Source organism: Chinchilla lanigera, unplaced genomic scaffold (assembly GCF_000276665.1).
Source record: "Chinchilla lanigera isolate Chin_1 unplaced genomic scaffold, ChiLan1.0 scaffold00015, whole genome shotgun sequence".
Taxonomy (NCBI): Eukaryota; Metazoa; Chordata; class Mammalia; order Rodentia; family Chinchillidae; genus Chinchilla; species Chinchilla lanigera.
Window position 1 is genome coordinate 1,249,166 of NW_004955416.1, and position 15,136 is coordinate 1,264,301.

The 15,136-nt window shown below is 45.3% G+C and overlaps 1 protein-coding gene across 1 annotated transcript in view; it reads right to left on the reverse strand.

The window, feature by feature from the left end:
* Positions 1-10,946, reverse strand: part of Ryr3 (ryanodine receptor 3) — a 547,606-nt gene extending 536,660 nt beyond the window's left edge. Inside the window, exon 1 of the mRNA XM_005381167.2 lies at positions 10,670-10,946. Within this exon, the coding sequence (XP_005381224.1) occupies positions 10,670-10,720 (51 nt within the window). The 5' untranslated portion in view covers positions 10,721-10,946. The remainder of the gene's footprint in view (positions 1-10,669) is intronic.
* Positions 10,947-15,136: the final 4,190 nt, after the last annotated feature.

The following is a 15,136-nucleotide window of genomic DNA, read 5'->3' on the forward strand; positions in this document are numbered from 1 at the left end:
TGAGTTCGGTTCCTGGTACCGGAGAAAAACCAAAAAAAAATGGGAACTGAGCTGGGCAGACGAAAGTGGGAGAAAAAAACAAGAAAAAAAAAAAAAAAAAAAAAAAAAAAAAGAGGAAAATGGCATCAAACTAAAATAGAGCTTTGCTGTGCAGAACCTTGGGATCTGTCCATTTCATCCTGGCTCCTCCCTGTGAATTAGTTATGTTATTCATCACTCTATATGTTAGAAAACTGAGGCCGGCATAGGTGAAATAGCTCATCCATATAATTTACTCTTCTATTTACAACTTCAAAAGTGAAAGTTATTGATAATTAGTGAAACACTCAGATTCAGCACCAACAGAAATCTCCATTCATTAAGAAAATAAAAGCCCACACAACCTCCATTATGTGGAGAAACTTTTCTTTAATTTCTTAAATTAAATTTCCCATTTACTTACCCTAATGAAGCTTTCAGCTTTGAGAATGGAATAAGAGAGGGGCTAATTAAGGTTACATAACCTAATAAAAAAAGATAACCATTGACCTACCATGTCCCTAGATGGTCTGTAACCTGTCAAGGAGTAATTTTACATCAAGGAGTATTTTAACAGGTAAATTCTGTCATCCGGGAAAGGGCAAATTCAAAGAGGGATGAATAAATAACATTATACAGTTTAGTGTCATGGAAAGCAGAAGGGGAAAAGACAGGAAGAAGTTTGACAGAGAGGAGGGAGTGTGAGTCAGAGGTTGGGATCACTACCCACGCAGGGCCTCGGTATGATGGGAGCAGTAGAGTATTCAGCAAGAATCAAGCTTCACTGAGGTTCCATTCTTTGCATTGTTAGACAAGAGGAGCAAAATCAGAGAAGGTGAGGAGCTGGGTCTTTACAATGAGATGACCTTGTGCTGTTGGAAATAAAGTGAATTCCCAGAGAGGCAAATTTCCACACTTAAAACATAGATTGGGGGAAAAAGTCTTTCCAAACAAAACAATGAAGTTTTTGTGGCAGAAGTCTCTCCAAAAGACATTGCTCATCCTTTGGCATGGTTAATTATAAAGTGCCTGGGGGAGGGGGTCATCTGGCTTTTGCATCAAGAGGCTTTGCAAAGTAGAGCCTCTGAGAATGACCTGCCAATCTGTACTCCTGAGGAACCTCCACTGCAGGCCCATTTCCATTCATAAGGTTTGCTTTGCTTACAGTTGCACAGAATGTCGGGAATCAGACTACAGCATAACCACCAGGGATTGTCCCTTTGTACTTCTGAAGTATAAAACGTATGTGCAATGCTATTTGGACTAGCTAGTGTGTCTAACGTCAATGTGTACAGTGTTTGTTGAGAAATTATTAATAGCTAATATTTATTCAGGACTTACTACATGTTGGGCAGTATTCTAAGCACCTTATATAGATTAACTCATTTAATCCTTGCAACAATCCTTTGAGACAGGCACTATTATTCCCCTCATTTAACACATGAGGAAATAGGTATAGAAGTAAACTCCTCCAAAGTCATACATTTTAATAAGAAAAAATAATTTTTTGTCACAAAAGCCCAGAAAAGTTAATTGTTATGAAATATTCTGAAGTGACTGATATCTTTGCTAGTTCAAAAGAAGATTGAGCCTCATCTTAGCCTTGAGCTATTTGGGCCATCCAACATTAAGACATCTTGTTCTTCTGTGTAACTACAAGAAGGTATTCAGGGCCAGGCAGAGGATAATAGTTGGTCAATAAATTTTGAATGGATAGCCTGTTTACTTAAAGTCTGATGATATCTATAGCTATATGACAATTTTAAAGGTGTTTAAAGGGTAGAAAAATATGAATTCATTTTGACGATACTGCTTATGTTTTATTAAGCCTATTAATCTGCCTGCCTGTCAATCTCTCTTTTACACACTATGATAAACGGCATATTGTATTTTATGTTGGCATTTTCATCCAAGGACCTTGATATGTATTGTGAGCCTGATCTTATTCATAAAAATATTCATGCATTCTAGGGAGTGCATTCCATTCATTCAAATGGATTCTGAGAATTCAGCCACAGGTGCAAACTGGCAGGCAGCTCAAAATCCTGCGGCAGAGGTGTTTCGCTTGACTGGTACTGTTAAGAATTTTTTTTGTATGTGCAGATCAGGCAGGTCTACCGTTCTCTGTACACAAAGCTTGAGCCATATATTTAGCAACCTGCTTGGCCCCCAAAGCATTTAATTTTGTAATTTTTCCAATCTACAGGTGCCTACGGATTTGCAATGGGCCAAATTTAGGATTCTTATGTTTTTGGAATTTAAAATGTATGGCTCATGCTTGAGGTTGATAGGAATCTTTTCAGCTAATCAGGCAACTATTATTTCAAGTTATTTCTTCCATATATGCATATCTAATTATCCTGGAGGAGATTCAGTGTCTTCTTAAGGCATCCCTAAGACAGAATCATCATTGCCATGTCATAATTAATAAAGGATAAACTCAAACCCAGAGACAGACAGACAATCCGACAGGTATCTACCAACAGAAATGCTACAGAATCATATAGCAAATGTTTTAACTCTGACTTTATCCAACTGACTGGTGTGTTTGCCATCACAGTTTTCATCCTAATATGCCTCTCACAAAGAGATGAGATTTGTTCAAGGCCTCACTACAGTTTATCCTCAGATTTCTCTGTAGGCAGCCCGGACAGACAGAAATGACCTGAAGGTAAGCCACTGGCATAGCTCAGAACCACAGCCATGTGTCCTGAGCAATGGAGATGAGGGGCTCACACCCCTTACTACCAGCTGCACTATTTCAACCTGACCTCTTAGATTTCTCTTCTGGATCAATGTGGTATTGTAGCCAACTGGATCTGTCCTGCTGTCCAACTGTTATTTACAGCCTGGATCTAGTCCATGCCTTAGAGCACAGCAGTTCCAATCAGTACCTACTTTGTGGACATTTATATGCCATTGTTAGAGAATTTTCCGTTTCCTCCTGTGGTCCCACTGCCTGGCTCTCTGCTTACACCCATTAGAGAACTCAACTGTGAAACTGTCAGAAAGGTAATTCCTGGCCATGTCACTGGTGGGGTGCAATGCCAGTGCCTTCAGAAGAGCTTCTCCTGTTGCTCTGTGGGAGGATAATCAGCTCTTCACAACATTCTCCTTGGATTTCCACATGTGTTGGTTTCAGGGACTCTGAAGAATTTTCTTGGAATAACAGCAACAGTTATGGTATCTGATAATGGAGTTTTGTCATTCAAACACTTCTACTTCAAGAAGGGGACGTTTAGGTCTCACTTTGATGTTCAGCCACCTTTGAGATGTTCTTTTTCTTGGTGCTGTCTCTGATTCTGAATTACCGGAAGCACATTTTAGCACCAGTGCTGTATGCAGCAAGTGCTCCTACGAATGCTTGGGAGGCTAGTCACTTCTTCCTAGGAAAGGCACGTGTGATATTTTTCTCTTAAGATAAAAGATGTTAATGTATGAGCTGTTTTTTCTAAACTAAAATTCACTATACAGATTTAATTGCAGTGTTGGCACTTTGCAATAAATAAGTGGGTTCTGAGTTGCAGTTTGGGCATCGTCTCCCAAGGATTTGGCATCACTGTCCTAGGCAGTGCAAGGGTCCTTTTCCTCTGCTCCCTCGTAGAAATGAAGACGGAGTCCCTGTCCACCCCTGCTCCACTGCTCAGATTCCTGATCCTTCATGGTTCCGATCCTACTTGGGATCTCCCAAGAGCCAGTGCAGGGTCCACTCAGCCCTGTCCCTCCTGAGTGTGCTCATCTTTCTCCAACCCAATTCCCATAGGAACTGGCTGCACTCAGCTGTTAATGATGCTAATTATTAATGATGCCTGCTAAGCTAATAACTTGGCAGTTCAGTTTTTGACAGAATTTCTTGAGGTAATGCCCTACCCCAAAAGCAGACCAAGGAGAAAGATATCCTTCTGTCCATACGTCCTGTTGACACTGACATCCACCAGACTCTCATTCCTATATTTTCCTTACAGCTGAGATACCCTGCTTACCATGCTGGCAAGCATCTTTTGAAATCTTCCTATGGCCTTCAGTACCCAAGAAGAAGAAAAGCAAGCATCCTATCCTAAAATCACATCACAATGAGATTTAGACATTGGGCTCACTAGAGCCCTTCTCTATGAGGTGACAGCTGCTTGCTTTAGAGTGCAAAGAGGGTAGGAGAGAGTTCCAGAGACAGAACTGATGCTGTCTGTATGGAATATTACAAGGCATCAACAGTTTTTCTGTTGAGATCAGCTTATGGGTAGTTTTATGCTACAGGAACCAGCCAGCATGGTAAGCAGCTGTCACCTCATAGAGAAGAGCTCTAGTGAGCCCAATGTCTAAATCTCATTGTAATGTGATTTTAGGATAGGATGCTTGCTTTTCTTCTTCTTGGGTACTGAAGGCCATAAGAAGATCACCTCAAGGAGACCAGTCTCTGTAGGGGCTAGCAAACCTGAAATCAAGGAAGAGTTCACTGTCTAGGGAGATGGACAGTGAAAAGAGATGGCACTGGTGCCTCAGTAAAGATAACCTCTTCCCCAGCACACAAAGGACAAATCCCCAGCATAGCACTATTGTGTCAGTAGCCAGTCTGCCATGGGGTGGAGAAGAGAGAAGGTGTGTGCAAGGAGAGAAGGCACAGTCCCTTTGTTTGGGAATACTGCATCATCAGTCTCACAGCAGATCTGAACTCTGTTTTCTAACAACCAGGAATGAGAAATGACATGAGGGGGAAAATCTTGGTATCTCAGGAGGCTCATCCATGTAGCAGGGCCAGGGCTGAGGTGCCAGCACTTTTTCTTTTCTCTCTCAGAACTGAAGAGGTGCTATGAGGGCAAAACTCACTGAACCAGGGGAAACTGCAGCGTCTTGGAAATGTCTTTGTCCCTAAAATACCCCACACCAGATGATGGTGGAGAGGACACGAGCCTGAGCCTGGAAGACCCAATCTGGCTCCCTACGGACAGCCAGTGCCCTGCAGCCTCAGCACCGGCCTGGCCCCGACCACAGCAGCATCTGCTTTGTGCTGGTGCAGCCAAAGGAAGATTTCCACGGCCCCCTGCTCTCCAAGCAGATGCCACAAAGCAGCAGCGGAATCCCTGGGAGGAAAAGCCACATTGGTTTTATGTAAAAGTGGGTCCCCAGTGATCTGGGAGGAAAGAAAAGGCTCATAAAACAGAGTAGAGGGGGACTGGGAGGGGGACTGGGAGGGATAACTTTAAAAAGAAGAACTACAAGATTCAGTAAGAGATGATCTTATGGAAAACAGAATCTTTGGTAATTCTCTGAGAAGAAAAAAATAACTCTGAATGTTGTTTGATGATTTGAATCCTCAATCCTGTGAGTCACCTGACTGTTAGAAGGTCCCCCGCCAGCTGACTTGCTTTCTTACATCTTCCAATCAAACACCTCGAGAAAACTGGAGTTCACTTTACTCAACTGGTCTCCCCAACATACTGGAGGGAGACCTATACTGAAGATGGCCCAGCATCTCTGGGATAGAGGCAGAGGTGATGCGAGAAAAAGGCACCGTAGTGCCTTTTCAACAAGAGCCATTCACAAGCAGGACAGACAAATGGCAATACTCTATGAAACACATCTTCTCTCATTTGGGGTATTTTTGGAATATTGTTGCCTTTCATGGCACTTTTGTTAAGGCAAGTTCTCTATAGAGAGGGGGAAACAAAAGTCTGAATTTTCTTAAGTGATTCATTCAAGGTCACAGTGAGCTACTGCTAGAAATAAGAATTGCTCTAAATTCGATTTTTTATTATTACAGCATTCCACTCCTACTGGATAAATCTTGCATTAAGAGTAGCTTTAAGGACAGAACTAATATAGAAGGGTTTATAGCAATGTGTAAATGAGGCAAATGAACAAAATATTGCATTTTTAAGACCTAGGACTTTCTGGTATTACATAAGCGATTGGTAACAATCATTTAGAAGGATGCAAAGTCAATTAGAAAGTAATGAAGTCAGTGGCTTCTAAATTAAAAACTCTAGTAATTAAATGAAAAGTCAAAGTTTGAAAAAGTCTTTTTCAATAAGGAGCAAAAAATAATTTAAAAAACAAGCAAACAGACAAATAAATATAGTTAGATATAAAACCTATTTAAATATAAATCCTTAAGAAATAATCATCAGAGTATTTTGTTCTCCAGATAAATTCCTCCCACTCTTTTCTTTTTCAACATTTTTCCCCTCAGATCAGCCCTAACGAGCTGGAGAGATATACTTGTTTTCCTCTAAACAAATATTAGAAAAGAAATCAAAAATTGTTTAAAAACACCACACTTCACTTGTGTCTCCATCCTTGCTTCATCACATTAGCATGAAAGATGTACAGCACTTAGACATCAGTCACATGTCCTCCAACTGCCAACTTATTCTGTGATCTCAGCCCTTTTGCAGTGGGCCCATCACATCCCAAATATTCACAGGCTTAGAACCCTCATCACTTCCTTCCTGGGTGCTTAGCCTTCAAAAACCCTGCGGGAAACTTGGCCACGGGCATTCGAGCCTGTGGCAGTGGTCAGAACCACCTCCCGTAGGTGCTGATGCAGCCTTTCTGATTCTAGTTAAGTCTTTTGGAAAAGCACTCAGTTTCCTTTTCAATCCACTGGGGACCCTTCCCTGGAAAGAGAGGAGTGAGCGTCCAGCTCCACTGATCCCTGTCTAGAGTCACATTAGCTCTGAGAAGCCAAAGAGGAAGAGACTGAGAAGGGGGCAAACTCTGAAGTGACCATTGGAGGCCCAGAGTGTGGGAACATTTCAGTTTCATCATTTGAACCATCAAACATAATTCACCAGGAGAGGCCCTGCCCAGCTCTAGAAGGACTCGTCCCAGCCCCAGTCAGTGCCTTGGGTGGGCTCCATTCCTACTCCCTGATACCTGACCAGTGAGCCTGCAGACAGTCACTCTTGTCCCCCTCCTCCCCCTGTGCTCCGAGTGGAGCTGTTATGGAAACAGACCCTGCTGAGAGGAGAATGGGCAGCAATCTATAAACCAGGAAAACGTTCACTGCCGCCCTGACCTGGGACACAGTGCGCCAGAGCTCAAGTTAGTGCCACAATTTAAATTCAGGGATCTTTCCAACACACCTTACAGGGAGGAATTCCAGATGGGGAGAGCAGTTCTTGGTTTTCTTTCAATCCAAGTACGCTTTCTTGTGCCTGAAGAGCAGCAAAGCTAAGTAAAGTAGAGCACTTTCCCTGAGGGAGGGGTAAATTAGGCTGTCTGCGACCTTCCACTGAAATGAATGGAAACAAATGTCCATCTCACTCAGAGTTGTTTTAATTACCACTATAGTGGAAAAAGAACTGCGATACTTAAGAACAAGAAGCAAAGGCCTGGGGCTGTGTTTTGCTTTTTAAATGGATACTAGGGAGAAAGTGGGCGAGAAAACATCTTGCTGGCACTCTCAAAGCATGCTGTGGTGCCAGCCACTGCGCCTTCTGTCTGAAGATAGGATAATCGTCACTCTTCTCCCCACAACTTCTTGCTTTAGGATTGGTGGCTGGCAGGTTTATCTGCTTCAGAGCAGCTTCAGAGCCACGTCAGTGACACTATGTCAGCAAGAGCAACTGGAAGGGAGGATGTGCCACTGCCAAAAGTAGGGGCGGGAAAATTCTAGCCTGATAGACGACCATTACATCTATCAGGAGGTTTGACTCTCCACTTGGCATTCATGACTTTCAGAAAGCCAGAAGGGGACTGTAATTTCATAATACCTTTTATATCAACCAAGATGAACACCACCACCTAGCAGGTATCTAAGGTCACAGCACACACACCTGTCATATTTGCTGCAATACTTCTGGCCCATTTCATGCCCTGGATAATTCTAATTTTCATTTGGGGCACTATTATAATACAGAATGACACCATAATCACCAAAAATTTGATTAGGATCCATGACATAATGTTCTGTGGTCTGTCTTTTTAAAAATAGGTTTAAAAGCCTGTGCTCTCTGGGATATAAGTTCTCTAAATTTCATAGTTGCAGACATATGACTCTATTCCACTGTCAAATAGCCACCTTCTGGTCCAGAACAACGTTAAGGTGATGAGACACCTTATGACTAACACATGGTTAAAATGCTTTAGAAAATGCTGTTTAGGGAAAAGAAATCTTACAGCAAAGATGAGTTCAGCGTCGGATGCCTTCACTCACCCAAGCACAGTCACAGGTGAGAAATCCACTGCTAGTACCGCTCATAATTCCTGACTCCTCTGAAAGCAGCCCGATACGGTAAACTCAAATTTGCGGGTGAAGAACAAAAGTATATGACAACTGCGGTTGTCTGATTCACAGATGAAGAAGGAGTTTAGAAAACTGCAGTTCTTGTCTCAGTATTCTCTCACAAATACCCTCTGGAATAACGCTCACTGCCTGGCTCCAGTGGGAGTTTAACTTAATAGTAAAGAATAATTACCACTCCTTCCAGGCAACCATGGCTAAGATATTTGATTACCTTTTTTTCGGTTTCTTTCCCTATTTTCCTCCCACTAAGCTAAACATGAAGAAGTTCATCTGCCTCACAGGGTAAAGAGCTGCCTTTAAGAAAAACACTTCAGGTGATAACAGGAAGGGAAAGGATCAGGAATGGCACATTTGGCAGTCACCCCCCTGGCTACTTTAGCTCTCCCTAAGCCGTACAAATCTACAGCAGTGAGCAGCAAAGCTTTTCCACCTTGTCTTTGAGCCCCCACCAGAGGCCCTAGATAGGCTTTTTTTCCCTTATTTTTAATAGATATTGTGAGAGGGAAAGAAACTGCCCAAATAGAAAGAACAATTAGGATGAGGGGAAGGAGAAAAGAAAGAAGAAAGGGAATATATGTATACACACACACACACACAATAGCAGGAAAAAGTTAATGCTTAATTTTTTTGATCAATTTTGCATGCCTATATCTGGTAATCTAATAGGCTTTTTAAAAGGTTCGCCTGCCCTCATCTCTGGAGCAGTAAGCCGGAGATGCACTTCTACAATAAGCCTTGTCTACAGGTGGACCTAAAAAGTTAGGCTGCCCTATGGAAAGCCAGGGAAGATGGCCACAGAAGCCAAGAGAAACATGTAAGGTGAAGATCTCAAGGAAACCACTGGGTTCCTAGGCCTTAATTCCCTGGGTCATCTACTTAGAGCTGACACTGCATGTCTGGAAGGAATTTCTTCAATCATCGGGGCCTAGAAGTTGGTTAGTACTAAGCAGAAGAAACCACTGATTGAGGAGAACACAAAAAGGGGGGGCATCTGAGCTGCTGTCCATCTAACACGGGAGACACTTGTTGGAAAGAAAGCTGGCGTCCAGCGGGCTTCTGAAGAGTGGTAGCATTAGAACAAAAAGGCTATAATGAGCTGCAAACGTGGGGCCATCTTGTGTGCAGTGTAGGAGATGCGAATGGCGACAAGATCAGCCCCGAAGGAAGGGATGTGTGCTCTGGCTTCTCAGTAGTATTCTGAAGGTGGTGTGTCCTTCCAAACCCCTGCCTTAACAGAGGAACCGTGTTTGGAAGGAAAAAATGGAAGGGTATTGGAAAGAAGCACTTCAACAAGGGGATGGCACCTTCCCAGTGATGGACAAGAGCTAAGCTGTGATCTTCCCTAACGAGATCAAAGGGGAAGGAGTGCACTGAGGAGAGAGGTAGAAAAGGGATTTCAAATTCCCGAGAGCTAGACACTCCTATATAATTACCCAACACTTATAGAGCAATTTGCAATTCACAAAACATTATGACATTCGCTATCTCACCCCCAAAAATGATGGTTACATTTTCTCCATTTTACATAGGAGGAAACTGAGGCTAGGTAGGGCAGATTACGTGACTTGCTCAAGGTCACACGGCTGAAATGTGCTCCAGGACACATCACAATGCCCCCTGACCCGCTCAGTGGTCGTCCACATTGAAAGGCTTCACATCAGTTCCTCAGGGACAAGACTCACGTAGCTGCAACACCGCCCCCTCCCCCGGCCCAATCTAAGGCGGAGCATGGCCCTCCGCTGCCAGGGAGGGGGGACCTGAGTGACGCGCAGCCACAGAGTGGGGTTTCCCCATCCTGCGGGACTCGCGGGAGCGGGGAGCAGAACCCATGGCTTTAGCACACCGGACAGTCAGTCGACACGGCCCCATCAGCAGTTTCTGGCTAGAGGTTTAAGGACAGAGGGGCTGCATTGGGCGAATTCCCTTCCCAGAGGTGCCAGGACTGGGACCCAGCGCCTGCGCCCGCTTACCGACCTGGCTCCCCACTCTGGCCCCTGCCCTGTGCGGGCGCCTCCGAGGAGCAAGGGGACTGGGCTGAAGTGTGCAGGTGATAAAGGGCCAACTACGAGGCACCTCTGGTATTCTGGGTCAAGGCAACCACAAGCCAACCCCAGCTTGAAGTTTGGGCATCAAAGGTTTCAGACCAAGTAGCAAGTTGGCTGGAAAGCGGGCGGTCCTGGCTGGGGCGGGGGTCTAGGATAGGGGTGATGGAAGAGGAAGAAGGCAAAGGCGAGGCAAGTGCCCCTTTCACGCGGCCCCTCTCCGCTCGCCGCTCGGCCGGCGGGTGCCAGTCCACCTCTGCACCGCGAGTGCGGAGAACGCGCTGGACACGGCCCCGCGGCGCAGCCCCTCCTCGCCAGCTCCGCTCCTCCCCGCCGCCCGCCGCCCGCTGCCGCGGAGACTCACAGTCCGCAGGAACTGGATCTCGTCCTCGCCGCCTTCTCCTCCCTCGGCCATGGCTCCCGAGGCGTCGGCGGTGTCCCAGCCTCCGGCGCTCTGCTTCCCCGGCAGCCGCGCGGCGCGCTGACGGCTGCTGCGCTCTTTGTCCTCCGCCTCCTCCGCCTCTTCCTCCTCCTCTGGCTCCTGGCTCAGTCTCAGGAGCGCCGAGCTAATCCCCAACCATATAGGGAGCTGGGCTAACACTCCACTGCACTGCAGAGCGCCAGCGCCAACCCAGCAGCCCGCCCACCCCTCTCACCTCTCGCCCCAGCCAAGTGCGCGGCTGCCGCGACTCCGCGGAGAGCGCAGCGCCCGGCGAGCCCGGCGGGCGTGGGGCAGCGCACTGGGGACCCGGCCGGCGCCTGGGGCGTCCCCGCTCGGCTCGGCACCGCACCCCTCCGCACCGCACTCTAAGCGGGGGCGCGCGCCCTGCGGCGACTCGAGGATGTCCCCTATTGTCCCCTACATTGCTCCGATTCAGAAACAAAGGCCAGTTGCTTGTTTCCTGTGCACCCACACTAAGCACCAACACTCATTTCGCCCACGTGTGTGTGTGTGTGTGTGTGTGTGTGTGTGTGTGAGAGAGAGAGAGAGAGAGAGAGAGAGAGAAACTAAGAGAGACTAAGTGATAGAAATTTTTTGGGATTTGGACTCAGGCACCTTGTCACCCTATTCAAAGCCCCAGCCCTGGAAGGGCAGAAGGGCGAGCTGGGTGCACTTCGGTTTTTCTGGTTACCATGGAGAGACCTGTGCTGTGCGGATGGCTGTCCATGCGTAGCAAAGTTTGTAACTCCTTGTATAGCCCTTTCCCTACTTTAAGAGAAGCCCTTATCGGGCATTAAAAATCCTATGAGTACACTCTGCCAACAGACTCCATCGCTCAGCGTTGAAGTTCTGTGCCCCGGGGAGCTTCCAGAGGGCCCCCCTCTGTCCTCAGTTTGGAAGTCAAGTGGCATCAGAACCCTTCCTTGGCACCCCACTCTTAACCTTACTCTGCAGTTCAGAGTGCCAGCCCTGTCGACTCTAGAGAGTAAGGGTAGTTCGCCTTTCCAGGGCCGAAAGGTGCCTCCCAGCCTTAGGTAATTTTCTAGGATTTGGGGACTGTCAAATGGGTCCTTGTTAGGCTAAGGGTGCAGGGTGCCCTCTTCTGCCTGCTGGTCAAGAAGCTCTCTGCAAGAGAGATGTTCAACACAAAGGGCACCAGGAAGAGGTGTCCCCTGGATGAGGGTGGCAGAAAATAGTGAAAACCTCAACCATTTCCACAATTTTGTAGACCATCCCTGAGACCGGAGATTAGAGCATAGCAAAGCAGCTGGAGCAACTGGGCCTGACTTGTCCATTGCAGAGACCACGTGCAGAGCACCAGCTCCCGAGAGCCTGGAACCTGATACCAACCTTCTGACCTGCACTCCCGCCAAGCCCTGTACCTGAGACCAGTCCTCTAGCACGAGGTCAAGTGGAGCTTTGATGGGACTGCCTGGATCTAATGTCAGAAAGAAAATATAACTGATGACAGCCACTGATTTCACAGCCACTGCTGTCCTATTCATACAGTAGTCTTTACCACTTGTTGGATGAATCTTCTCTTTCCCTCAGAGTACCTCTTTTGTGCTTCTTTTTCTTCTTTCTTTTTACCCTGAAGTAAATGTTGAACTTCCACCTTCATCCATTGTCCTGTCCAATTCACTGCACAGCACAAAAAGGGCTTGGGAAGTACAGCCAGTCACTGTACCACCCAGTAACACTTCCATGTGGATGATCAGTATCTTTTAATTCTACCTTACACTTCTTTCCAAGGCGCAATTACATATTTTCTGCTGCACATCAAAAAATACTAAGGAAAATGTGTATTCTAATTTGTACCCAAACTGCTTTCTTCTAAAACAGTGATGGTGAACCTTTTAGAGCTTTCAGTAGTACAAAGAGTCTGCTGTGGCCGTAGGTTTGCCACTACTGTTCTGGAAGCTGCACTTTGAACCTAGTGCCTCTTCTAAATCTGTGTGAAACAAGTCAAGCCATTGTGGCTCTGCACATTTTGGAAGTCATCTGTCATGCTCACTACTATGCCCACCGTTGCTCTTCTTGCCCCCACCACTGAGGGTAAGACTACATTTTGCAAGGAAAAGCAAAGCCTCACAGGTTTCTAACCCCATGGGGAAAGCTATCAGACATAATTAGGACTTCAGGGAAATGCCCACAGCACAATACAATACCCTTGGGAATCTTGAGTTGTTCAGAGTGAGCTATAAAAGCCAGAAGTATTTGAATGCTAGGGCACTGGGCAACCAACACCAATAGCTCCTGGAAAGCCTGTGTGTCCAAACTAGAAATGCTGCATGTTTATCTTCTCAGCATTTCTCTACCTTTTATGTACCTACTTTTGAAAGGTCTGATGAAGCTGAAGCATGATTATTGACATAAAAGTTATTTTATTGAAAAAATATTTTGGCAGGTTCTTGACACACTGGTCCTGAGGACTTTCCCACATAAAAGGTCATTTGAAACATATTCTACCAATAAGATTGATGTAGTTTTAAAATACTAATGAAAAATAGCCATGGTCACACAATAAGTATCTCATTTGCTTCACTATTGTTCATCATGGCCAGTTGCCCAAGTGGTGATAATGAGGCCAGGATTGTGGATTCAACTCCAGGAGGGCCAGTTAGCTTCATTCTGTTTGCTAGCCAAAGACCCTGTCCCCTCCACCCTGGCCAAGGACCTCATAAATCTTTGTTCTTTACACCACAGGGGAGGCTGTCTTAACCCTGGTGACTAGCTAGGACAGGCCATGCTTGGGGACACAGAAGCTAAAGAGACGACATTTGATAAAGATACCCTTTGCCTATGTTATTGGAGATGTATTAAACTCTATACAACATTAAAGCTGTCTTCAATATCTGCTTCATCCTCACCTCCTAATTATAGGAGACATCCACTTGCTGAAAATGCATTATCTGGTTAATGGCGCTCATGACTTCAGTCTGCATTGACTCAGGTTCTGTCTAGGGAAAGTATAAAGGGCAGCGATGGAAGAACTGCGGAACTGTGGGAGCTGACTCTGCTAGCTACCATCACTGTTAATATTTCACCCTGTACATAAGTACTGTCCATATATCGACTGAAGATTTATTTTTCTATTAACAAAGGGGAAAAAAAACACTTTTATGTGCTTTTTGTTCAGGTGTCTAAATTGTGAAGCTTCTTTTTGCAGGGCAAGAAGGAATTGTCACTAAAGCCCACAAACAGAACTTTAAAAAGTACCCCTGCTTTTGATCTGTTGCGAATAGGAAAGATGGGACACGTTTTACAGGCGTCTTTTTTATGTTTAGAAGCGATTATCTCTTATTTTTAAGACCTTTAGAATAAGCTACTAAGTTGTTTAGCACCTTTGGTCCAAAGACTTCATACCAAAAGCCTTGACCCAGATTCCTCCCCTCAATGGAGAGGGGACAGGTATAATATACAAAATACTTTTTCTGATGGTATCTGGTATCTCAAAAATGCCACAGATCTCACAACTGCTGAACCCAGGCAAATTTACCTAAACTCCCTGAAGCTGAACATATGGAAATCTCCCTCACACCTCCTCCTCTTCCTCCCTCTTCACTCCGTCTTCCTCGTCTCCATCCTCCTTCCCTCTGCTCCTTTTCTGATGCCTTAAGTTTATAAGATCAAAGCTAATTTGCAAGTCTGGTGAAAACTCCTAGCACTAAATCACTCAGAGGGGGCATTATCCCGAGGCAGGTTGGGCAGCCCTGTGTATGCAACAGCAGAGATGGAGGTCAGCGGAGCACGCGTGCAGGAACCTGGGTGGTGGACTTCTCTCCATGTTCCATTCATCTAGCAATTCACCTTCGAAGAGTTTCCAGCTGGACCAATGTGTTAAAGCAAATAGATTAAGCTACCAGAAGTATCCTGAGTAGCTCATTTGCATTTGCCTCCAGGTCAGTCTCTGTTTAACCCCGAATTTATACTCTGCCTGATGTATATTGCACCATCTTTGACATCGGCTAGATAAAGTTGAGGGTCCTGGGTAAAGCCATATCTTTCAAGTATCCTAAAGCCCTGAACAAATGACTGAAATTCTCAGAGACTGTTTCAGCTTCTGGAAAATGGGGGTGAAAATACCTACTTCTCAGGGTTATTTTAAGGATTAAATAATTTTGTGATTCAAAAATGCTTAGTACACTGTTTTGTAAAAGTACCCAGAATAAAACCCCAGGGTACCTCTCAAGGATCTGCTCCTATCCTCTTCTGTGCATTGGTTTCCACTACCTGCCCTTGGGGTCTGTTTGTGTTGCTGCCTCTCTGTAAATTCCATTCTCATTTGACTTTTTTCATGAGGCCTGTGCTCATAAAAAACAAAAACAAAACAAAACAAAACAAAAAACCCACAATGTCTCTGATTTTAGGAAACCATTTCCTGCCCAA